The sequence below is a fragment of the Anolis sagrei genome, chromosome 2 (assembly GCF_037176765.1).
Source record: "Anolis sagrei isolate rAnoSag1 chromosome 2, rAnoSag1.mat, whole genome shotgun sequence".
In the NCBI taxonomy this organism is placed as follows: Eukaryota; Metazoa; Chordata; class Lepidosauria; order Squamata; family Dactyloidae; genus Anolis; species Anolis sagrei.
Window position 1 is genome coordinate 261,798,641 of NC_090022.1, and position 27,102 is coordinate 261,825,742.

Here is a 27,102-nt window from a genome sequence, read left to right on the forward strand (position 1 = left end):
CTGCTAGGTTGGCAGAAGCTGGGGCTAACAGTGGGAGCTCATGCCGCTCCCCGGATTCAAACCTGTCACCTTTCGGTCAACAAGTTCAGCAGCTCAGTGCTTTAATCCACTACACCACGGGGGCCCTCGGATTAAGCTCCTTATGGACTTTCCGCAAACATGGTGGAATTATTTCGGAAATCTTAGCATTTAAACAAACATGGTTCTTGCGATAAATAAATAAAGGCTTGGCCAAAAATAAACATGGAAAGCAAATATGTAATAGTCTGAGCCTTGAAAGCTTGAAAACGCATTATGCAGTTGAACTAAACAAATACGAAGGGCCTGCTGATAAGTCTTTGGCTTTGTGTTCTTTTTTTTTTATGGTAACGAATGTTACATCATATGAAAACCTTATGTGTCTAATATGTTGTTGTTGTTCATTTGTTCAGTTGCTTCCGATACTTCGTGATCTTATGGACCAGCAGACACCAGAACTCCTTGTCGGCCGTCACCACCCCCAGCTCCTTCAAGGTCAAGCCAGTCACTTCAAGGATCCCATCCATCCATCTTGCACTTGGTCAGCCCCTCTTCCTTTTTCCTTCCATTTTCTCCAGCATCATTGTCTTCTCTAAGCTTTTCTTTCTTCTCATGATGTGGCCAAAGTACTTCTTCTTGGCCTCTACTATCCTTCCCTCCAATGAGCAGTCGGGCTTTATTTCCTGAAGCATGGACTGGTTGGATCATCTCGCTGTCCAAGGCACTCTCAGGACTTTCCTCCAGCACCACAGTTTAAACGCATCTATCTTCCTTTGCTTAGCCTTCCCTATCGTCCAGCTCTCACATCCGTAGGTGACTATGGGGAATACCATTGCTTTAACTATGCGGATCTTCATTGCTAGTGTGATGTCTCTACTCTTCAATGTATCGTTGTGGGTGGGCACAACAGCTAAACGTCATGTCAAACTGTTCCACAATTTAGATGCAACCAAGTTGTACTTAACAAATAACATTCTTAATTCTTTCAGTTACATATATGTATTGAAGAAGTGCACCCTAAAATTATCCATGGGCTACCTCAAATCATACAAATTTATATCCAGGAGAGAATCTTCTATGAGGTGCCATCAACCCACATGCGGATGAAAGCTTGATGTACTTGGAGAAAACTGCCAGATGTGTCAAGCCAACAACAGCAATTAAGTAGGAAAAAATAATAAGGAACCAGTGTAATCTGTGAGCTACTCCGAACGAATCCAGCCTTAAAGCCAAGCAGGGATTATCTAGGAACTAGAAGCAACCTCATTTTATTCCATCCAAAGCTTTATTTACATGTAGGGTGAGGGTTGACCATTCATTTGTTAATGGAAAAGTTAATTCAGTAGTACAAACACTAACGTTTTAATTGTTTTCATTTGGTAAATTATTGTTACCTAATTTGTCAGTTAAAGAATTAATGTTGGGCCTTGTCCAATTTACAGAGAAGGCCTGGAGGCTGTCATTTGGGGATTGCATTCATTCTAGTTCCTTATGATGCTTCTTCAAAGACCTTTTTTGTCTTTTTAAAGTTGTCTTTAACTCTGGAAATTTTCCCCACGTGGACTACAAGGACCGTAACAGTATTATTGTCTGGGAATGGTGGGAATTTAGGGCCCCAACCTGAATGTGGGAGTTGAAGTCCAAAACACCTGGAGGGCCAAAGTTTGCCCATGCCTGGTGTATAGTTACATAATGCATTCAAGTTGTCCAAAGCCATGGGATCTCATTTTACAACCTCTTTAATTCCAATTATCACTTAATGACACTTCTTTTTTGCTTTTTACTCTCATTAAGTGAACACCTCATTTCTTAATGTGACTTGTTTGTCAGAGGTTAATACAGTGTGATTTATTTCAGTTACAGGGCATCGATTCACTGTATGTACAGCAAAAAGCGTATAGCTACAAAATTGTCTAGTGAATCAACATTGGAGATTTTTGTAGATGACTTTTCAGAAAGTCATATTCAGAAATTGTCTCTGAAAATATTTCCCAGCACAGATGAATAATTTTTCACTACCATTGTCCCAGTCAAGATGTGTGGGCTGAGAAGGTCAGTGGAAGAATGCAGGCTTTGCATATAGGAGCCAAGAATCCCAGCGGTAATCTGTCGCATTTGTAGTTTTAATGATCAGATGTCTAACAAGTCCTCTCTTCTTTGCAACCATTTTGTACAATTTTAATTGTATAATTAAATTGGCTAGGTGAAAAAGGAGGAAGATGGATGAGTGAGTAGGTAAGAAGAATAGGAATGTAGGAGGAGGGAGAAACTAAGGGTGCATCTACACTGTAGAATTAATGGTTTGACACGACTTTAACTGCAGTAGCTCAGTGTTACAGTAGCTCAGTGTTGGCATAAAAGGCTAAAGACCTTGTTTAACTATAACTTATTCGAAGTTATAGTTTAACAAGGTCTTTAGCCTTTTATGCCAAAGACCGCTGGTGCTTCACCAAACTACAACTCCCACAAGACGATAGCATCAAACTGGGCAGTTAAAGTGGTGTCAAACTGCATTAATTCAATGCAAAGTATGAATCTCTTATTATTTTTAACCTAATGCAGGTATTATTTCACTAGGCTGGCATGCATAGTAGTTTTACACATATATTAAAAGATTTGCTTCTGAATAGGGTTATAATTTAGGGGGGCACATAACTTACTTTGGGAGTGTATATCCTCAGTTCTTCATTCATTGTTATCTAACCTGGTATTACTGCTTTGGATTGGGATATATATATATGCGCCCTGCATATACAGAAAGGTTTGATTTGCATGATAGAAAATGTTATCTTTGGATGTAAGGTGTATCATTTGGGAACACATGGCTCACAGTTTGTTTGGGGATAATAAGCCTAGTTCCTTATTTGTGATTGCCAAATCAGACCAACACACATTAATGCCCATTTTCAGAGAAGAATATATTGAGCACAAACAATTGTTTTCCCCTTCAAACTGTATCCTCTCTCCCTGAATCAAGGCAACATATAATATGGGGTTGCTGAAAGCATAATTTGTGGTGTGGGGGTTCATCTTATGTCCTAACGGTTGAATGACTGAGCTGTGTTTCAATTTTTTTCACAAATAAGAAACTAGGAGTAAGCCACAAATTCTAGCTTTGTACAATACACAAAGGTGAGTGTGGAACTGTCAATAGGGAGTTCTAAGGAAAATTAAATGAAGACATGTAACTGAGAGGGAGAATATTCAGAGCTCAGAAAATTTCAGTTGCTTGGTACTATAACTCCCAGAGTCCTCCACCAGCACAGATAGGTACAAGACATGTGTATGGATGAATTCTGGAGGTTGGAGTTTAATAAGTACACTGGTTATGCTATTCTGGGAGCTGCTTGATAAGATAAGCATCCTACCACCAGATAAACCAGTTAAACATGTAATGTTATATCTGTCACAATATTACAACAGCAATCATGTTTTGGTGACTGATAATAGGGCTCATTATTTAGGATAGGAAGGGGTTAATAATTTTAGATATTGTTATTATGCAACCTTTTTGCAAAAGTCACCAAGGTGGAATACATCCTTTGAAAAACAATTAAAAATATTAAGATGTAACTACTAAAACTTAAAATAAAAACATTTTTTAAAGTCACAATTCTAATTTCAAAGGCAACACATTCCACAATTCCTATTGAAACAAGGCAGAGGAGAAACATTCAAATCAATGCTGGAGAGGATATCAAGTATTAGGCTCATACATCCATATGTGGTGGACATGTCAATTTATACAAAAAATTGGAAAATAGACCTCTACCTCTGAGGATGCTTGCCATAGATGCAGGCGAAACGTCAGGAGAAATGCCTCTAGAACATGGCTCTATAGCCCGAAAAAACCCACAAGAACCTAATTGGAAAATAGTATTTAAGGAAATAAGAATAATAATAAAAATAGAGAAAAGGGTACACCAGAAATAGCATTATTATCATTGTATGATATTATATTCTTACAAGAAATGAAGGAATTAATTTCCAACCTATTCATGGTAGCGAGACTAATGATTACAACAAAATAGAAAGATAAAAATGAAATTCAATTGGAATAATGTTTGGAACATAGCAATTAACAACAGACTGACTTATGACATTAAAGTTAAAAAGGGAATGTGGAAACAAACAAGACTTTTGGAATATCTGGGAGAAGTTTATAGAATTTGTATTTATAGAAGGACAAGGAGACAAACCTGCAACAGAAACAATGAAATTCCGGAGATAAAAAATAAGATAAATTTGTCCTGGTGAAGGTGGCACAAAGAAAAGGGAAAGGAATGGGGGGCAGGGGAGCTAAACATATTCAAGTTATTAGGAAAATTGTATTAGATTTTTAAGTGCAGTATACTTTAGATGGGGAAAGTTTTAAACTAAATTAGGTGCATTTTACTATTATATCTATCATTATTTTATGCTATTATATATAATGATTGTATCTTTGTTGACTTTACTTGTTGACCTTATTAATACATTAAGAAAACTCTGTACTACGATGTACAGGGTTAGTCAAAATGCATAGGCCAATAAGCCATTCAATTGAATGGCTTATTGGCCTATGCATTTTGACTAACCCTGTACTTTCTCAATGCAGATACTGTAATAATAATAATAATAATAACAATAATAATAACAATAATAACAATAACTTTACTTGTAACTTGCCCTATCTCCCTCAGGGGACTAAGGGAGGTTTCCAGCAAAGGTGGCAAACATTCAATGCCAAAAAACAAAGAGCAAATCAGATCAAAAACAATAAATAAAAAGAATATTAACATAAATTTATAATATCCCCTAAAATAACCAAATTAAAAACTAAAATATACATAATGTGACACTTCACACACACTTGATAAAATCTGATGATTAAAAGGCATTAAGAATATAGGGTAATTTACAGCGACCAACAGGGATGAGGTAGATTTCTGATATTTTAAATATATTTCCCTTGCATATGTTTTTTTGTTGGTTACTATATTTGAAATGTTGTTTTCTTGAATAATAATAATAATAATAATAATAATAATGTATTGTTGAAGGCTTTCATAGCCAGAATCACTGGGTTGTTTTAAGTTTTTTGGGCTGTATGGACGTGTTCCAGAAGCATTATCTCCTGACCTTTCACCTGCATCTATAGTAGGTCACCTCACAACTTCCGAGGATGCCTGCCATAGATGCAGGCAAAACGTCAGGAGAGAATGCTTATGAAACATGGTCACACAGCCCAAAAAACTTACAAAAACAACAGAAACAGAAACAAACAAGCCATTCTAAATCCATTATCCCAATGGCTGCATCTACACTGCAGAATGAATGCAGTTTGATACTACTTTAACTAGCAAGGCTATGGAATGCTAGAGCAAATGCTATGGAATTCTGAGAGGTGTAGATGGGTGAGGCAACAACTTTATGTGGCAGAGAAAACTGAAGACTAAGGGACTTTCTACACAACCATATAACCCAGAATATAAAATCCCATATTTTCTGCTTTGAATTAGAATATATGGCTGTGTGGACTCAGATAACCCAGGACCCTTCTACACAGCTATATCATAGAATCACAGAGTTGGAAGAGCCCTCATGGGCCACCCAGTCCAACCCCCTGCCAAGAAGCAGGAAAATTGCATTCAAAACACCCCTGACAGATGGCCATCCAGCCTCTGTTTAAAAACTTCCAAAGAAGGAGCCTCCACCACACTCAGAGAGTTCCATTGCTGAACGGCTCTCACAGTGAGGAAGTTTTTCCTAATGTTCAGATGGAATCTCCTTTCTTGTAGCCATTGTTCTGCATCCTAGTCTCCAGGGCAGCAGAAAACAAGCTTGCTCCCTCCTCCCTATGACTTCCTCTCACACATTTATACACGGCTATCATGTCTCCTCTCAGCCTTCTCTTCTTCAGGCTAAACATGCCCAGCTCTTTAAGCCACTCCTCATAGGGCTTGTTCTCCAGACCCTTGATCATTTTAGTCAGCCTCCTCTGGACACATTCCAGCTTATCAATATCTCTCTTCAATTGTGGTGCCCAGAATTGGACACAATATTCCAGGAGTGGTCTAACCAAGGCAGAATAGAGGGGTAGCATGACTTCCCTGGATCAGAACAGAACATCCCACAATATCTGCCTTGAAATGGAATATATGGCGGTGTGGACTCAGATAGCCCAGTTCAAAGCTGATATTGTGGGATGTTCTGTCTTGATATTCTGGTTCATATGGCTGTGTGGAAGGGCCCTGGGTTATCTGAGGTCGCACGGCCATATATTCCAGTTCAAAGCAGAAAATATGGGATTTTATTCAGCTGTGTGCAAGGGGCACTAAACTACAGCTCCCAGGATTTCCCTTGAAGCCCAAAACACCTGGAGGGCCGAAGTTTGCCCCTGCCTGGAAGAGCACCAGGCACTCCCTGCATTCCAAGGGGCTCTCCTGGAGAGGGAGGGCTATTCTGTCGCAGGCTGATGACGCAGGCGGTGCGACATTCCGGGCTGGCAGCTGACAGGCCTCCTTCCCTCAGCCCTCCGAGGCCCCGGCAGGCAAGCAGGAAGGCAGGAAGGGCTCGGGCCGGGGACATGAGGCGGAGGCCTCGCCGGCCGGAGGAGAAAGGCGACGGCGGGCTTTAGCCAGAGGCCTCAGTGAGGAGCCATGTTCCGCCGGGCCCGCTTCAGCGTGAAGCCCAACGTCAGGCCTAGCACCGCGGCGACAGGGAGAGGCGGCAGGGGCCCAGTTCCTGCCCTAACTGTGGGCCCCGAGCCAGGCGGGGAACAGGGCCCCACAGCCGCCGCAGGAGACACTTCCGGAGGCGCCCAGCAGGGAGGGAACAAAGGTGGAAGCAGGCAAGTGGAGATGACCACCGCAAATATTGCCTTTGGATCAGGATTGGGCAAACTTGGGCCCTCCAGGTGTTTTGGACTCCAACTCCCACAATTCCTAACAGCCTCAGGCCCTTTCCTTTCCCCCCTCAGCCGCTTAAGGGGGGAAAGGAAGGGGCCTGAGGCTGTTAGGAATTGTGGGAGTTGGAGTCCAAAACACCTGGAGGGCCCAAGTTTGCCCATGCCTGCCTTATAGGCAGGAAATAAGTACAGAGCCAGTAGGCAATTACTTTGAGAGCACTTTGAGGGTTAGTTTAGCACAGTTTTAGAGTATGTTTTCTGGTAATAATACAATAATATAATAATAATACCTTCTTTGTATTCCACCCTATCACCCCGAAGGGACTCAGGGCGTATTCCAGCATAGACAAACACAAAGGCAAACACTCAATGCCTAGGAGCCCCCAATGGCGCAGTGGGTTAAACCCAGGACTGCTGACTGACAGGTCAGTGGTTTGAATCCAGTGGGAGTGGGTTGAGCTCCGTCTGTCATCTCCAGCTCCGCATGCAGGGGCATGAGAGAAGCCTCCCACAGGGCTGGTAAAAAACACCAAACATCCAGGCATCCCCTGGGCAACATCCTTGTAGACGGCCAATTCTCTCACACCAGAAGCGAATGTCAGTTTCTCAAGTCGTGCCTGACACACACACACAAATGCCTAGAAACAACGAAACACATATAAAGGTAAAGGCTTTCCCTTCCAGCTCTGAGGAGTGGTGCTCATCTTGGGCTCTGTGTGGTGGTTCTAATCTCCATTTCTAAGCCGAAGAGTCGGCGTTGTCCGTAGACACTTAGGTCATTCGGCTGGCGTGACTGCCTGGAGTGCCATTACTCCCCCCCCCCCCCCCCCCGAGGCGGTACCTATTGATCTACTCATATTTGTATTTTTTCAAACTGCTAGGTTGGCAGAAGTTGGGGCTAACAGCAGGAGCTCACTCCGTCCCGTAGATTCGAACCACCAACCTTCCGGTCGGCAAGTTTAGTAGCTCAGCACTTTAACCTGTTGTGCCACCATGGCCCTACTCTTCCACTCCTCCACATATCACAGGGTAATTTCCAAAAGGAAAAGGCATTAAAAATGGTAAATCAGCAACAGCAGTTTAGCAGATCAGAAGCTTCTTGTGCAGAGCAGTAGAGTGAATGAGCTTCAGCAATACAGGAACATGGTCAAGCTTTAAAAGTTACAAAATACTTTATTGAAGTAACAACATTTCTCTATAGGAAAGTTAAGAGCCCAGCTGTCAAACTCTGTGGATACATCTTGTCTCTCTCCATGCTCACAGGAAAAGAACAAAAACGGGAGGACTCGGGGACTTGCCATGTGCTTGATACTTTGAATAAAAAGAGACGTCCATGAGAAGCATCAGCTTAACACAGGCACAGACAAACTTGGGCCCTCCAGATGTTTTGGACTTCAACTCCCACAATTGAGAATTGAAATCCAAAACACCTGGAGGGCCCAAGTTTTCCCGGGTCTGGTGTAGATGCACCCTCAGCCTTCTTCCCACAGAATCATTAGGGAGACATCCGGCAGGGATGTCATAAGTGTGGTAGCATCAATAGTAGATAAGTTTTGCCTTTGGGTGTAACTACCCTTTGTCTCATCTTATTCTACCATATTGTAGAAAGAATGCATCTTGACACCATGTTTGCTACCATGGCTCCATGCCATGGAATCTTGGGAGGTGTAGTTTTTCAAGGTCTTTAGCCTTCCTTGCCAAAGAGTAGAGGTGCCTCACCAAATGACAACTCCCACAATTACATAGCTGATCCATTCACTGGTCCATTTCAGTTAAAGTGTCAAACTGCATTGTTTCTATAGTGTCGATACACCCATAGACACACCCAGCAGGGCAGTCATAAGGGTGGTTCAGCTATATAGGTAAGTTTCACCTTTGAACAAAGCTACTCTTTTGCACTTCTATTTCGTCTTCCCGCAAAGCCATTGATGATTTTAAGTTTAGTTCTTTCAGAAAAATCCCAGAGCACAAAAGTTTGGGATTTATATTTGAACTTGTGGGAATGATTCATACCTGCATCCCCTGTAGTGGGAGCCCTGCATGTGTGAAAGAAGCATTGAGAGTGGGAGTTCCTTATTCCCTGGAAGGGAATGGTTTGTGTATCTAGTTAGTAGTGATGTATTTGTGTGTGAGTAGCAACTATATACCTTTTGCTGTTGTTTTTTTTTTAACTTTCTGCAGTCCCCAATTTAACCAGCATGGCTTTGAACCATATTCATAGTTAAGGTTGAAGATCTAGTGATTCTGGTTGTTGATGATGGAGATGAAACAATTGACATTGTTATATTCAGCTTTAGTTGTGCTTTGAATATCTTGCTTTGTCCTGTATGTTTATGGAAATAGTGTGCTTCCTTTGGTTAGATGTGATGAGAAGGAGAAAGAATAAGAAAGAAAACACTGTTAGTGGGTCTCTTAGATCTGATGATGGTATGGGTATAATCCAGTTATACATCAGATTTTACCTATATAGCTGAACCACCCTTATGATTGCCCTGCTGGGTGTGTCTATGGGTGTATCGACACTATAGAAACAATGCAGTTTGACACTTTAATTGAAATGGATCAGTGAATGCTATGTAATTGTGGGAATTGCCATTTGGTGAGGCACCTCCACTCTTTGGCAGGGAAGGCTAAAGACCTTGTAAAACTACACCTCCCAAGATTCCATGGCATGGAGCCATGCTAGCGAAAGTGGTGTCAAGATGCATTCATTCTACAACATAGTAGAATAAGATGAGACAAAAGGCAAAACTTACCTACTATTGATGCCACCACAGTTATACAAAAACCTTGAATGCTAGATTATATCTCATAGAAATAGAGGGTTGGAAGGTATGCCAGGGATCACCTAGTCCAAAACCTCCAGGTGCAGAAAGTCATAATAAAATATTGCTGAGAGGTGTCTGTCTAATCTCTGTTAAAACAAAACCTATAATGAAGGACAGTTGAGCAACTGCTGACATAGTCTTCAGCCAGCTATTGGATGATTGTAACCATCAGGAGAGTCCTCTTAATGCTTAGCTGGTCTCCCTTCTTATACTGTCGTTTCAGCTTATTCATTTGGGTCATGTTCTCCTATGCAGCAAAAAAGACGTTTGTTGCTTCTTTCATGTGACAGCCTTTCATGTATTTGAAGATAACTATCATGATGCCTTGGTTATTGTGTCCTAGTTGTACATAGTGTTAAAAGTACACACGTCATAAACGTGTGCTGTGCTGTTTAGTTGTATGAATATATTGCAAGCATTTGACCATAAACTGCGTACAAAGGTACGTCTGCTAACTGAAATAATTTAGCATGCTTTGTAGTGTTGACACATGCAGTAGGGTCACATTTTGCCAAGATCTGGATTATTAGATTTCCATTTTCAGATTGCAGTTTTTTCAGCCACTGAAAGTGCATACACACTGAATCGCCTTGTCCGCAATATTATATTGTTGCTGTTAATTGCTATCAAGCTAATTTCAACTAATTACATCCTTATTAATGAGAAATATCTAGATCATCCTATCTCAGATAGCCCTGCTCTGCTCTTACAGATTTAGATCTGTGGGTGCCATGATTGGGTAAATCCATCTGTAATGTGGTCTTCTCCCTTTCCTTCTAATGTTATCATTATAATATGGTTTCAAGGCATTTCAGATTAATGGTGTTCCTAAATTGACCCTATCATGGACTTTTTCTAGATGAGATTCGTTCAGAGATGTTTTTCCTTCAACTGAGAGAAGGTGACTTGGCCTAGGTCATCACTGGGTTTTCATGGCTGAACAAGGATTTAAACCCCGGTCTCTAATATTTTAGCCTGACACAAACCACTATACCACACTGACTCGCTTTCTACCTTACCAATCATGATTGTCTTTTCTAGTCAGTCATATATTCTCATGATATTTTCAGTGTATAACAGTCATCTTGACTTCTGGGGAGTGTTGAGGCTTTATTTGCTCTAGGACTAATTTATTCGTCTTTTTGGTAGTCCATGGTACCGTATCTTTTTTAGCATTTTTAGTATTTTTAGCAATCCACAGTATCCATGGAACTCTTCTCCAGAATCACATTTCAAATGAGTTGATTTTCTTCCTATCAGCTTTCTTCACTTTCCAGTTTCTACAACCATACATATAAATTGGAACTCTGATGGTGTGGACAACCCTAACTTTAATAATATATCTTGACAATTCGGGATCTTGTCTGATTTGTTTGTAGCTTCCCTTGTTGTCTTCTGCTTTTTCCATCTCATACATAGTTGATGTAATAATTCCAGATAAGTATAGTCAGTGAAAAAGTTATTAATTATTCAGTTCCTTTACTGAAGTCACCAGTTTGATTTGTTTTTTCTGTTGCATCACCACATCATAGTAACGTAGTTTTTTTCCTGCCTGCTAATCATTTCATAGAAGATCTAAATACGAATTTAGTGAATATGCTGGTATTTATTATGTTTTGTTCCCAAGGGTATTGTAGCAGTATATTCAATATAGTCAATAACTAATTGGTAGATTGTTAACAGTGAACTGTATGGACGTAAGCATCTGAAACGGATATTGTCCTATATTCAGTCAAATGGAAAATGTTAGTTTATTTGTTGGATAAATTGTTATGTTTTTTTTAAAAGGCAGATCTAATATTGCATGATTCAGTTCATAAGTTCATTCATTTCTTTTTAAAACAGCTATACAATTTTCTTAAAAATACTCATAACAGATGTCATTCTTTTTGAATTTTGCAGAGATGAAAAAACCAATCAAGATGGAGATTGTAGTAAACGTGCAGAGGCCCTTCTCCAGAGAAGAAAACGATTTTCAACTGTGCCCAATCTTGCTAAACCAAGAGTTACATCCACATCTACTCAAGGTTCTGTCAATCTGGCATCAAAACATTCTACAAAACAATTACCTCATTCTTCTACTCTTGGTAGCTCTGTGCTTCATAAGGAGACTTCTGAAAGGGTTAATGTGGAAATTTCACCAAAGTCTCCAACTTTGCCTGAAAAGAAAACACCTGTTCCTCAAGTACCACAGTTCTCTCCTTTAAAAAAATCTTCCAGTAAAGAACCAAATACTTGTCCATCTGTCCAAAGAAGTGATGAAGCACTTCAGAAGAGTGCACTCTCGCCTCTCAAGGAGAGACCCACACAGGAAAAATTAATTCAAGATGAAACTGTCCATTCAAAATCTGGTCCAGAAAAAGATAAAAATAGGTGTTCAGAACGTGAGAAAATAATAAAAAGTCAGACGCTGCGAAAGATGCTCAAGGAAGAGTTGAAGAAAGAAAAGGTATATAATATTTTTGTGACAGTGCTATAAGGACAATGTGGGAGGGAACAGAAAGAGCTTATGGCCAGACTTAAGTTAGATCCTTGGCCCATTTAGGTCATATTGTCTTTAAAAAGTTCATTAGGATTTCGGACAGGAGATTTTCCACATCTTACCTGGAAATGGCAGGGATTGTATCTTTTTTATTGTAATGAGGTATGGTGGATCTGTAAGAGGGTATAGCTTCTTTTTATGGTAATATAATGGTGCATTACAGAATCTACTTTGCTGAAGGCTTTTAGTTTATAAAGGTAAAAATTTGGCAGCATCAAATGCTGTGTCAGTCTACAGCTTTAACGTTTTTACATCAAATATCCACCAGTATGTATATCTGAATCTAAAAGTGACCACAGATAAATGTTTCAGTTATCTGTAGTGGATTGGCAAATATTTTGTATTCCTAATTTAACAACAGGAGAGACAAAATATGCTATTCCCTCAACTTATTGCTGAAGTGAAGCTAACTTCGGATAATCAAGGTTTGATTTATATGTGGAAGTACTTCAGACTCTGCTCATTTATGGTACTGATTTTTAAATGTATCTATGATTGTTTGATTTATTTTTTTAAATAATTTTTTATTGTTTTATCACATTTATTACATACTATTACATTTTGTACATCAACCTCTTTAACATGTTATTTTGTTGTTTTGCTCTGACATTTCCACCCCTTTTCTCTTTTTTTTCCCCCCTTTTTCACCACAGTGCTCCCCTCCACCCGTCTCAAGCCACCATTCTTACATTTCATCTGTCCAAAATTTCATTTCTTCTTGTGACGGTAATTTTCCTTCCTTATTTTTTAATCCATTTACCACAAATCTTCCCCATACAGCATCAAAATCGCTTTGTTTCCATATACCTTTTTTAACCTTTAATATACATGTCAATTTATCATTTATTGCTATTTTCCATGCTTCTTTATACCACTCCTCTATTTGTATATTCATTTCTTTTTTCCAATTCCTTGTTATAAGCAGTCTTGCTATAGTTAGTAAGTTTGTTATCGCTTCTTTATCCTCCTTTTTCAATTGCTTATCTTTATATATTGATAGTAAGGCTATACTAGGGCTTTTATCTAATTCTATATTCATTATAGTTTCTATTTCTCTAAATACTTTCTCCCAAAAATTATTTACATATTTACATTGCCACCACATGTGTATATATGTTCCTGGTTCTTGACACCCTCTCCAACAATTTGTTGAGTTATTTTTATTCATATGTGCTATTCTTACCGGTGTCAAGTACCACTTCCATATTAACTTGTAATAGTTTTCTTTAACTCGTATCGATAAATTTTTTAGATGTCTTTGTCCCCATAATTGTTGCCACTCTATTTCACTTATTTTTATCCCTAAATCCTCCTCCCAAATCTCTTTAAGGGTGTACTTTTTTGTTTTTTCATCTTTCATTTCAATTAATATCTTATAAATTTTGCTAATTATACCTCTCAAGTTTTCGTGTTCTTCTACAGTCCTTCCCTTCTGTATTATTTATTCGAATTGATTGAGTTGGCTTCCACTTCTATTAATTTTTTTCCAGTTTATTAACCATTGTTCTAATTGTATACAATGAAACCATGACAATTTTATTTCTTTAAACTCTTCCAACATCATTTCCCTCTTCATTTCCACCTTCATCCAATCCCCTATCCTATCTAAGTTTATTTCCCTTACCTTTTTATCCATTACTTTTTAAAAAATTTTTGGGAACTTCTTTTCCATCACTATTGGGGTTATGATTGATTCCTCCTTTATTAACCTCCCCTTATATTTATTCCATACTTTCAGTATGTTGCTCAACATTGGGTTTCTAATTTCCCTCATTTCTTTTCTAGTAAACTGTTTAAAAATATATTCCAAGTTTCATCTTCCACTTTTCCTGAATCATTACTAAGCCAATCTATTCCCTCTTTTTTGACCATTCCTTCTATAACCAAACTTAATCTACTTGCTTCATAATATTTTTTTATATTAGGTAACGCCAGTCCACCCTCCTTTTGCGATCTATACCATAATTGTTTATTTAGTCTGTTTCTTTTACTTCCATTACAGTACTTATTATTCATTTGTTGCCATCTAGTTAGTTCTTCTTCTGTAATTTGAAGTGGTAGCATCCTAAATATAAAATTTATTTTTGGAAGTATTTTCATTTTTACTAATGCTATTCTTCCAAACCAGGATAAGCGTATACCTTCGTACTCTATTAACTTTTTCTGGACTTCTTTCCTTAATGTTACTACATTTACTTCCTCTATCTCTTTTAAATCCTTAGTTATTATTACTCCCAAGTATTTTAGTTTGTTCTTAATTCTTATTCCCCTTTTGCTCTGTTCTATAAAGTCTTTTTCTTCTTTTCTTGTATAATTAAGTAGCATCATTTCTGACTTGTTCCAATTAACTTGTAAACCTGTTGCTTTCCCAAATATCTCCAAATGTTCTTTTATTCTATCCATTTTCTCCATTATATTTTCTATAAATAACAATGTATCGTCAGCGAATAAACTCACCTTCTGTTTCTCCTTTTTTCCTAACCCTTCTAAATTTTTATCATTCCTTATATTGTTAGCAAACAGTTCTATCACCATGGCAAATAGTATCGGAGACAAAGGGCACCCTTGTCTGGTTCCTCTAGTCACTTTTATTTCGTTTGTCACTCCGTCATTTATAGTTACCACTGCTGAGTTCCTTGAGTAAAATTGTTTTAGTACTCCTTTTATTCTATTTCCCATTCCAAATTTATTCAATATTTCCCTTAATGTCTCCCATTCCACACAATCGAACGCTTTAAAAATATCTAATGATAATATCCCTGCTTTTTCTTTCCCCTCTTTAGCCCAATGAATTTTATTTAATGCTCTCCCTATCAAATTTGACATTTGTCTTCCTTTTATAAACCCGCACTGATCTTCTTTTATGTACTTATACATACATTTATTCATTCTATTGGCTATTATCGCGGACAATATCTTTGCATCCTGATTAATTAATGATATGGGCCTATATGACCCTGGGTCTGTTAAGTCTTTATCAGGTTTAGGTATTAATATTATTAATGATTTCCTCCATGATTCGGGTATTTTATCTCCCTTCATTATTCCATTGTACAATTCTAATAATTTTGGGGTTAAAACTTCTCTAAAGCTTTTATAATATTCTGTACCTAGACCATCCAAGCCCGGAGCTTTCCCTACTTTTAATTTCTTAATAACTTCCTCTATTTCTTTTTTCTTAATAGGTTGTTCCAGTAACTCTTTATCTTTCTCCTCCAGCTTACTTTCCCAGTTTTCCTCCACATATTTCCTAATTGCCTCTATGGGGCTTGCTTTGGTTTGATATAGTTCTTTATAAAATTCTTCAAATACTTTCAATTTTTCTTTCATAGCTCTACATAATTTACCTGTTTTATCTTTTATCGTATTTATCATTCCTTCCATTTTCTTTTTCTGTGTTGATTTGGCTAGCATCTTTGAATTCCTATCACTAAACTCAAAATATTCCCTCCTTAAATAAATTAAATTTTCTTGAACTTCGTCTATTTCCATTTTATCCAATTCCTCTTTTTTTGCTCTTAACCTGGCATAAATTCGTGTATCTCTCTTTATTACATATGCTTTTTCAATCTCTTCTATTTCTCTTTCTAAATTCCTTTTCCTTTCTTCTTGCCTTCTTTTTAAGTTAATTGTCTCTTTTATACATAACCCTCTGGTCACTGCTTTTATAGTGTCCCATAGAACTCCCTTTGTCACCCCCTTTTCATTAAAGCCCCATATTTCTTGCCATTCTGCTTGCACTTTATCTACTATCTCTTTGTGATTTAGTATTCTTGTATTTAACCTCCACCTTTTCATTTTGTCATAATCACATTTCAACACAATCTCAATTGAAACCAAAGCATGATCCGAAACCTTAATCATACCTATATCAGCATTTAGTACTTTACTTGTCATATTTTTGGAGACAAAAATATAATCAATTCTTGTATATACCTTATGTACCGATGAATAATATGTATATCTACTTTCATTCCCTTTTACCAATCTCCACACATCCTTTAATTGCCATTTATTCATTACTCTACTTAATTCCGTTGTCTCAATATTTCTAGCTTTTGATGCTATCGTAGTTTTATCCTTCTTTAAATCCATACAGCAATTACAATCTCCTCCAAATATTACATTTTGTTGATGGTAATTCTCTATTTGCTCTAACACTTTTTCATAAAATTCTTGCTGTTTTACATTTGGTGCGTATACATTTACTAATACATATTTTTCCTCCCCTATTTCCCCATACATTATTATATATCTTCCCTCTTCATCTTTCAATACCTTGTTTATGACAAAATTACATTTCTTTGCTATTATTATTGCTACTCCTCTTGACTTTGATGACCCAAAAGATGTTTCATAATTCCTTATCCAGCTCGACTTTAGCTCGTTTGAGCCCCGCCTATTTTGATGTGTTTCCTGTAGGAAGATGAGGTCCGCTGCGTCCTTCTTCAGTAAAGATTCAATCCGCCTTCTCTTAATTACCGTCCCCAACCCTCTCGTGTTAAGTGTTGAAATTCTTAATTTATGGGACATCATTTCCATTTCCCTTTAAAAGCTTTTTTGTGGCTTGAAACAACGTGAACCCTTTCCCTCCCCTACCCTTACTCCCCATTCCCCCCTCCCCCCCAATCCCCCCACTTCCCTCGTTCCCCCCTTCCTCCCCTTCCAATCTTCGGGACTACTCGTCCCAATCATGGCCCCCGGCCTTCCCAATTGGGGAGGGGGGGGGGGCGAAGTCATCCCGTGGCCCAGAGTCTCCCTCCCCCCGAGTGCTCATTTTAAATCAATAAAAAGCTTGATTGCAGTGTATAGTTTGATTTAGGGTTTCACAAAGTAGTCCTGCGGCACAAAGGTTGCTTTGTGTTCTCAACTCCCCCACCTCTTCAGTGTTCTTTCTCCTGGAAAATCCAAGACTTGCTAACCAGAGTGTAAATAAGATAATCCCCCCCCTAAGATTTAATATAAATATTAACACTAAGCCCTTTGCTAAAACCAATCGTAATTTAGCAACCACTTCTGGTTATATTTCGTTTGCACTTTTTGGTAGTGGCTGCAGCCCTGACAGGCTTGCAGATCAGAAATCTCCCCCTCGCCTCCCCCCCTCCCCACCGCTGCCCAACATTGCCTACCACTTTACATGCTGGCTAAAAGTATTCTTTCTGTTCTAAAGTTGTATGAGCAGACTTTCATGCATGTAAAAGTACCTCCCATTTCCTTTATATATTGGTGCAGTTCCCATGACCTCCTCAAACCACTCTGAATGGTCCACCAACTCTTCAGATATTAGAGGCAGGAGCTGCTGGGGAAGAAAAGATATCTAATATCTGTTGTATTTTAATAGTTACCACACATTTCATCATATGATATCTTATAAAACTAAGATACTGAACCTATGGGTTATAGTTATATTGTGTTCAAGACAAGGGGAAAATGGGCAGATTTGTCAGTCATTGAAAATATAATACAATAAGACATTTGTTACAAGTATTTATCACTGAGTTTCAGGAGACTCTGGACTAAAAATCCATGAAAACTTTTTCTTTTGTATTTTGTGCCTTTCTCTTGAACTCTGAAAGGGATCCAATATTTCTAAATGTGGATATGTATTGTTATCTACTAAACAATTTGCATTTTTTTTCTCATCCCATTACTATAATAATATTATATTCAGCACCACCCAGCCATTTTTTCTGGGTTCATACACTTATTTATGCTGACATAGAAATAGGATTGGTTGAATTTATTGTGACTTGCTCCAAGTGTGTGTACAACTTTAGCACTGGTCATCATGGCCCTGCTTCATGTTCTTGACTAGGTACAAAGCGATATGATCTGAAATAGTTATGAGTGTTTACTTTAACCCTAGGCATAGAGAACATTACCTTCCATCAGATTCCATAAGAGCTTAAAACAGTGACTATAATATGCTCTGAAGGAGGCCGCCCTTCAGAACGCATTACAGCGCAATGTATTCAGAAACCATATTCAGTGAAAAATGTAATGACCAGGCTGTAGTTTTTAACTGTCTTTAAGTCTGAAGTGCTTTGGAAGATTTTAGTACAATCCCAATGTCAAATAGTACGTTTTTGTGTATGTCTTCAAGAATATGACTTGGCAAATTGAATTTGAAGTAACCGATCCTGTGGAAAGTTGTTTAAAGCTGAAAAGACTGACAAATTACTAAGGAATGTTAAAATTTGTGTCTAGGAACAACGGAAATATAAATTGACATTAATTGAAAAGAATGTGCCGGAAGATCGTTCAAAAATGATTATGAGAGACTTCATATACTATCTTCCAGAAAACAATCCTATGAAGCAAGTATACATTTCCATTTTGATTATAATATCAATCTATTTCTTAAACTATTTTGTCTATATTCTGTCCATTCCCACAAAATCTCAGAATAGTATCCATTCTTCCTACTCCTTTTGTCCTTGCAACAATCCTAGGAGTTTGGTGTGAGATAAGGTGAGTTGTGTTTGTGTCCTAGAAGGCTTTGTGGCTAAACGAAGGGGGAATTTCCGTCTCACTCCGGAGTATTTTAACCACATTTTGACCAATGCTTGGTTATGGAAATCCGCTGGCTCACTTTGGACAAGTCACATTCGTTCAGCCTCAGAGGAAGGCAAAGACAACCCATCCCCCAAAAATGTTGCCAAGAAAACCCTGTGATAGTATCCTCAAACTGTGGCCCTCCAGCTGCTTAGGCCTCCAACTCCCAGAATTCCTGACCATTGAACAAGCTGGCTAGGGCTTCTAGGAGTTGGAAGCGCAAACATCTGGAGGGTTGGAGTTTGAGGATGTATGCTTAAGGGTCACCAAAAGTCAGAAATTAATTGGAGACACATATAACAACAGCATCTGAAAAAGGATAGATTATTATTGCAAAAAAACCAAAAAACCAAATCATTTTCTGTATGCATCTTCTACATTTTTCCTGTTTCCCTGATCATGTTTATGTTTGGTGTCACCCTTAATTATTTTTCTCAGATCCAAATATCCTTTCCTGTTTTTTTTATCACTGAAGAACATTTATCTGACTGTCTCAGACCTACCACTGGGACAATGATTAAAAGTTTGATTGAACTTATCCACTGGGACGATTTTAAGCTCCCTAGATGTTGGTACTTTATATCCACTGTTGGAAGATAGGACTGTGTTATATTTAAAATGAGAAAAGGGAAACTTCCAGTCTACTTATTCTGTCATGTGAACTGTGCCAATCTAGTCCACAAAAGGTTTCAAGATTTCTTTTCCCCCCCTGAAATTGAACTCCATCCTCTTCCTCACTTATCGGGAACAGAACAGGAAAGAAAAAAAAAAACACCTCTGAAATTAACAAATTAGAAGGGCTGGAGTAAACAAGGAATTCCCCTCTGATGCTCAATGGAAATAAGCAAGATGAATTTCTATTCTTTCTGAGTGAAGGATGCAGGAAGCTGTGGCACCCGAGGGATTCTTAGATCCCAGCACTACCTCCTGGAATGCTTCTGCAGCTGAAGCTTGGCTCTGTATGAAAATAAAAGTGGAAGTAAGCCCACCTGGGCACCACCCGAAGAGCAGGCTGAGCTCCCTGGATGGAATGTGACCAGCTTTCTATGTGTGCATATCTGTGCTTACTGTCTTGTGTTCCCTGACATAGGGAAGATGAGGAGGGAGCAAAGCTGGGTTCCTGACTCGAATGCTGTCTTCAGGTGCATGTTAGTTACTATTATGTAATTAATGGCATAGATGTCAGTAGAGGTGCATCTCTGTATAATCACCTATAGCAAATGCTTTTAGTATTTAACAGTACAGGTGAACTATGAGTAGAAATGAGCATTGTTGAGGCAATGCTGTCTCTTCTCTCCATCTCCTCTATTGGGTTTTGCCAGTTGTCTTTGCTGTTTGCTTTGGAATATAGACCATATTTTTTTTATTTTTTTTAAATCAATAATGAAATCCAACTATTTCTTATGTCTCATAGGTCTTCATTGATGCAAGAAAGGAGATCAGAAAAGACTTCTACAGCAACCCAAGCAAAAGAGTAATATTTTCTCCCCTCTTTTGGGGGGGATTAGAATTAGTGATATGTTGAGTAATTCATTCAAAGAAATTTGTAAGAAAAAAATATTTAATTATAATATCTTATAATTTTCATTTTTTACTTCACCATTAATACTGAGGGTAATATACCAACTGTTTTATGTCTTTGAGATTGTGATAAATCCTAATTCTAGAGCAGGGTTCCTGATTTAAGTGCTGGATGAGAAATGTTCCTGGATTAGTCTGGAAATAACACCGTAACCGATGACCAGACTAATGAAGTCTAGGAAATAAAGAGTTGGGAGAGATGTAGCACTCAGTTTTATGCCTAGTTCTTTAATTATAACTAATAAAAATAGCAATTACATCTTTATTTCCCCTCATTATCTAATTTGCTTTCGTGACATAATGTAATAAGGCTCATCTGTATATTAATTATTGATGTAAATATTTCCTTACACTATAAAGGTAAAACATAATATAAGATCTGTACAGTTCAGATGCTTAGTTCAAACAGAAGACTCTAGCCCTCTAAAAGAAAAAGTACATTAGCATTAGTCACTGTTTAAATTGCACTGGTGAAAGTAATTTGGATTGTAGTTTAGACAGTACAGAATCAATTATACTAAGGAAATATGGAAAACATTCTTATTGAATAAGTTCTCCCTTACTTGATTACTTTCTAAATTTCAGACCTGAGGAAAAAATAGTTGCTGAGCATGAAGATGAAGATGAGGAAGATGAAGAGACTGGAGCTGGAGAGGAAGATGGCCCCCTTCTAGTTCCTCGAGTGAAAGTTGCAGAAGATGGTTCAATTATTCTAGACGAAGAAAGGTTAGATTTTGAAAACTGATGTCTACTGCAGAAAGGAGCTAAACATTTATTGAACTGTTCAGTCCTGACTTAAAACACTCTGATATTTTTGGCAAAGCCTTTTTCCCAATAAGGGAAAACAACGATACAATTTATACCAAAGCTTCTTTCTATTCCCCTCTCTTGCCTTCCTTTCCAAACATGAAATCATTCATATATTGGGTTTCTTCAATTTATTATATGCGGTTAGCAAATGGAACACTCATATTCTTGTTGGCATAGAAAAACAATATTGGGTACATCTACACTGTGGATTTCATGCAGTTTGATACTACTTTAACTGGCATGGCTCAAAGTTGTGGAATTATTGGAGTTGTTGTTTTACAAGGTCTTTAGCTTTCTCTGCCGAAGAGCTTAGTGCCTCACTAAACTTGAACTCCCAGGATTCCCTAGTATTGAGCTATGGCAGTTAAAGTGATGTGCAATTGCAATAATTCTACAGTTTAGGTGCACCCATTGTCTGTACTGAAGTTCTGAAAATGGAGATAATGATGAAAAATCATTATGGTAATCTTGATAGAAAAATGAGTTTCCTTCCAATTAATTTGTCTTCTGAGGTAATTAAGATTGCCTCTTGCTCTGTCTTTTATATTTGACTATCCTCTAATTTCACATTTAGTTTAACAGTAGAAGTTTTGAGGACAAAAGGACAATGTGTGGTGGAAGAAAATGATCCCATCTTTGAACGTGGTTCTACGACAACTTACTCAAGTTTTCGGAAAAGCTATTATACCAAGCCGTGGTCAGAAAAAGGTAGGGAGGTGCAGCTTGATAATGTATGTATAATATTTATTGATCATGTTTGAGTTTGTATTTTGCAGAGCTGACTCTTGGATGTAGGTCTATACAGGATCTGGGCTTGCTTGGTTTAAGGCATACTCACTGGCCAAAGTGAGTGGGAAGATAGTTGTTTTCATCAATTTCTTATTTATATATTTGTGCACACTTACTGACTGTGCAAGTTTATGCAACCAATATTTTTCACAAATTAGTAATGTACAAGTAGCAAGAAATCTGACAATAGGTTAACACTTTACTGTTTTGTATGCCTATAGTCACCTCTTTTCTGCCCCAGTTATAAATAGCTGAATCCTATTTACAAAGTCAATCAGCAGATTTAAAATTTGAATTTTCCAAATGCTCTATACATATCAAGATCTAGGATTAACATTTTGCTTCTGCAGTTTCAGTGTGTGCCTCTAGAGCAGTGGTTCTCAACCTGTGGGTCCCCAGATGTTTTAGCCTTCAACTCCCAGAAATCCTAACATCTGGTAAACTGGCTGGGATTTCTGGGAGTTGTAGGGGACCCACGGGTTGAGAACCACTGCTCGAGATAGCTGTAGTTCAACTCTTCAACCTTTATTTCATCTTTGTAATGGTCCATGACCATCATTGTTCTATAGTTTAACTTGAAAGAGCAGCATGAAAACTTTCAATCTAATTGAGAGACAAAATACACAGCCACTTTTCATTCAACACATTTTTAGTAGCTAGAATTTCTTCTGAAACTTCAAACAATGTAAATATAAGATTCACTGAATTTTATATCTAGCTAGTTCTTGTTAAAATACACGGGATAATATAATAAGCACTAGTTGTTCAGTTATACTAACAAAGTGATTGATGGATTGATGATTGCAAAGGATCTCAGGTTTAATACCTTATATCTTCGGGCAGAGCCATTGCTAGATAGCTTAATGCTCTTGGTATTATTGGACTTCCAACTCCTACCGTGCCTCACTATTGTTGTCATAGTGGGACTGCTAGGACTTGTAATTCAGAAATATCTAATGGATAGATAATTCCTACTCCTGTAAACATTGATCTGACTTACCAGACAGCGTCATAATGTGAAATATAACTCATTTTATGGTAGTATATAAATATAGATTCCTAACTGGCTGTTAGGAATTGTGGGAGTTGAAGACCAAAACACCTGGATGGCCAAAGTTTGCCTGTGCCTGCTCTATACTCTGTTATATATGTCGCTTATGAGGTTAACATTAATATACTATGAATAGTCATCATTTTAAAAACGTGTGATTTCTTTTCCTTACAGAAACAGACATGTTCTTCTTAGCTATAAGCATGGTAGGAACAGACTTTTCATTGATCAGTCAGCTTTTTCCTCACAGAGCAAGAACAGAGATAAAGGTAAACATTTTAGAATTACAAAATCAGCATTTGGTTTGTGGATGTAATATTTATAACTTTCCATTCAGTATTAGAAGAGATCATTGGAATTATATTTACTTGTAATATTAACCAATTATCAAAGCACGTACTGTGTTGAAATCACTTGGCAAGAATGCTATCCTTTATAAACCTCCACTGCTATGCTGATGTCTTCCCTCTTTCTTATTCCTTTGGCTTGGGTTAGTGGTTGGATTCAGTAGCCCAAGAGACCCTCACCAACTCTTTTAATTCTAGTCTGACAGCACATCTTAGCTAAGGCTAATCGAGCAAGTCTCATTTATCTAGTCATAGGATAACTGCCCCTGAGTTTAGTACCTCTTACTTCCAGCTAAGTGAGTACAGTATACAGTTGAAACCATAGCAAATGAACTCAGAGTATGATCTTAATTTTCTCAGATAAACTTTGCACACTCTGTTCAAGATTGATCAAGGAATCCTGTTTGTGTTCCCCATCTACATGGGAACCTGTGCTCATCTCTTTCCTCACTCAATTGAATATCACAAAATGTTCCTTATTCTTCCTTACTCTCCCAAGCAAAAGACACTGATGAAATTACTTGCTTGGTGTAAATGTATATATTTGTCCCACATATAAGTTAATGAATTATATCAGTTTCAAATTTGTTTGGAAAATAAGACGTGTTTAAATATTTCATTCAAACCTCTCAGTCAGACTCCCAATATTCAATTTCTGGGTAAAACAGTAGAACTTGTAGTGGCCTCCAAATTCCAGAGGTTTTTAGATGACCTCTGGTTATCTAGAGTTATTTCTGCCTGGCTTCAGACCCAGTTATCACATGGCAATGGCTTTGTTCACTTTGATGAATGACCTTCTTTAGGAAATGGACTGAGAGTGTGACTCTTTAGATTCTACTGGACCTCTCAACGGTCATGGTATCTTTCTGGGTCACCTTTCTGAGATGGAACTTTGGACACGATGTTACAGTTCCCATCTGGAGGGAAAATCCCAAAGGTGATGCTGGGGTTCCCCTATTCTTAGCTATTAATCTATGCAGTTCCATGGGATTTTGTTTGGTTTTCAATATTATTTCACATATGCATAAAACTGATAGGAGACGTTGACTGGAATGTTGGGGTTTGGTACCATCACTGTGTTGATGATATTTAATATTCTCTCTCCTCTTTACCTCAATTCAAGGAAACTGTTTCAGTTCTAACCAGGGGCTAAATATAATTCTAAATCAACAGTAGTAGATTGAATAAGTTCAAATAAATTTCAAGGGAGGGGCTATGTGGCAATGTCCAATGTTCTATGTTCAAAGTTCAATGTCTGTGTTCAAAGTTTTATAGTTTATTGGTTTTGATCTATTGTTATATGCTATTTTAATTATGTGTTGTATTTTATATTTTGTGAGGCATTGAATTTTTGCATTTACTTTGTTGTGAACCGCTTTCATTCCTGATAGTGCGCTCCAGGAATGAAATAAGAAATGGCATTTGCTCAGTGAAAATGATCAATATGGTTCAACTGTTTGTATTTCAGAATAAATTCAAACGAGAAGAAAAAGCCAATGGATGGAGAATAGATAAAGCATTCAGTAAGTATAGTTACACGTTAAACATTTTTTCATTAGAAAATAAGGTGATATTCAGCTAGGATTTAGTTGTTTACCTTAATCCCTGTGCATTAGGATAGGAAATATTGCCCCTTAGAGTTGCATACTGTTGTAATAGCCATATTAAAATAAGCCTATAGTGTGAATATTCAAGGACCATACAATTCTGTATAGTGTCCCCAAATGAAGGCCCTTGTCTAAACAAAGATTTCCTGTGAACAAACGAATTAAACAAAAAGCATCCTCACAAATCAATGCATTTTTACCTCTGAGAAACATTTTTGTTCCAGCAAATGTAACATTCCACACTAAAGAAGAGGCATACTCTACGTAAGCCTCTAACAGCAAGGCTCCTTTTAATAATAGCTAAGGGTTTCCTTTGTCATCTGTCTAACTGGGAGCTTTTCAGCAGCATTAGCATTGGGAGAGTGGTGAAAGAGAGTTGGAAAAATTCAAAATTTTGTATTGCATTGAAATGTGTGCCTGCAGTTAACAGGCAGTTAAGCTGCAGCAAGGAAGGAATTGGGTTCTGTTGTGATTGTTACTGGAACTATAAATATCTGGCTACAAACGGACAAGATAAACTACAGCTTCTTCTTGAATCATTTACTGAACTTCACAGAGAAAAGAGGGGATGGGCATTGGTTCCTGTCTTTCTTTAAAAAAAGCATCCATAATTTTGCTCCTCCCTCAAATAAAATAATAAGAAAAATGGAGGTTGGCAAAAGAAAAGAAATCATCCCTGGATACATTTAAGATGAGGCTTTTATATAGTCTTGAAATGTTTTTGTTTACTTGTGCAATATTTACCACATAGACTCAGAGAGAGATCACAATTATTATCATGTCCCACCCCCACCCATTTAGGAATACACAATCAAAGCACCTGGGACAGATGACCATCCAGGCTTTATTTTAAAACCTCCAGAGAAGTAAAACTAGTTGCTTCATTTCACAAGTTCATTTACTGGTTTTGGATAAACATTAGCTGAAACATGTTGAACTGCTCCTCCTCCTCCTCCTCTTCTTCGTCTTCTTCTTCTTCTTCTTCTTCTTCTTCTTCTTCTTCTTTTGTGTGTGTGTAGGAATCCATATTCTTTCCATGTTATTTCTACTTTTGGTATCCAGTTTACTGTTGAATTGATGAGTAAGGACATATCCAGTTTGTAAACTAAGGTATACCAGTACTAAAACAAAACAAAAAAATCCCTTGTGGTGTTTTTAGCAAACCATGATGCAGTCTAGTAGAATACTCCTTTTGGCATACAGCTTTTTATACTTCACAATACAAGCAGATTCTCATTGGGTAAAGGACAATAATCTACTACTAAGACTACAAATGTTCTTTTTTCTTTAAGTGCACGAGGGTTAAATAGTTCAAATTACTTCTATATCTTGCGATGCTGCATTCACATTAAACTATAGATCCTTTGTAGATGAACTTTGAGGTAAAAGAATAATGTATTGACAGCATCGACAATAGGAACAAATGCCTATGGAAACTGAATGTGTGATCCTTGAAGATGCAAGGGAATACTTGCATTTTTACATTAAATCATAATTTTATCTCCTTCTTGACTAGAAGAGAAAAAGCCTTTTGACTTTAATTGGTTTGCAAAACTCCTTGAGAAGGTTTTGGAAAATGAAAGGAAGCAAAAGGAAAAAGATGCCAAAAATCAGCAACAAAATGAGAAAAAATCCAGTGAGAAAAAAGCACAGAAAAGGCTAAAAGGTATTTTTTAAATTACCAAATACATATTGGAAAGTGATACATTTCCTTTCTTATGAATCCTGTAGCTTTTGAAATCTAGTAGGAGCTCTGATTTGTGTGTTGTCATGAGGGGTTAACCCATGTGTAGTGGATTGCTCCTTAAGCCTCACTGAGAATTATTGATTTCCAGATATTTAGCCAGCAGTTGGCTATTGATATTTTGTTTGCATCTGTTTTGGTATTTAGACTTAAACTAATAAGTTCTTTTTATAGTCATTTTATTAATCTAAAATAACAAGTTTTTTTTACAAATGTATTATTTTAATTCAGCCTTCAAAAAGAGATAGGTTTCTAATTGTGTCTTAAATTTTGTCAGCTCATTTAGCTGTCAAATTTCTTGCAACAGGTCATACTACAGTCTTGGGGTGGCCGATAAAAAG

At 37.6% G+C, this 27,102-nt stretch overlaps 1 protein-coding gene across 3 annotated transcripts in view; it reads left to right on the forward strand.

Annotated features, from left to right (window-relative positions):
* The first annotated feature begins 6,482 nt into the window (after positions 1–6,482).
* Positions 6,483–27,102, forward strand: part of BDP1 (B double prime 1, subunit of RNA polymerase III transcription initiation factor IIIB) — a 67,791-nt gene continuing 47,171 nt past the window's right edge. For all 3 annotated transcript variants that reach the window (XM_067464564.1, XM_067464565.1, XM_060761695.2), the window contains exons 1-9: positions 6,483–6,850; positions 11,638–12,184; positions 18,485–18,594; positions 20,247–20,306; positions 20,999–21,139; positions 21,798–21,931; positions 23,238–23,332; positions 24,879–24,933; positions 26,534–26,683. In XM_067464564.1, coding sequence (XP_067320665.1) covers positions 6,660–6,850; positions 11,638–12,184; positions 18,485–18,594; positions 20,247–20,306; positions 20,999–21,139; positions 21,798–21,931; positions 23,238–23,332; positions 24,879–24,933; positions 26,534–26,683 — 1,483 coding nt within the window. In that variant the 5' untranslated portion in view covers positions 6,483–6,659. The remainder of the gene's footprint in view (positions 6,851–11,637; positions 12,185–18,484; positions 18,595–20,246; positions 20,307–20,998; positions 21,140–21,797; positions 21,932–23,237; positions 23,333–24,878; positions 24,934–26,533; positions 26,684–27,102) is intronic.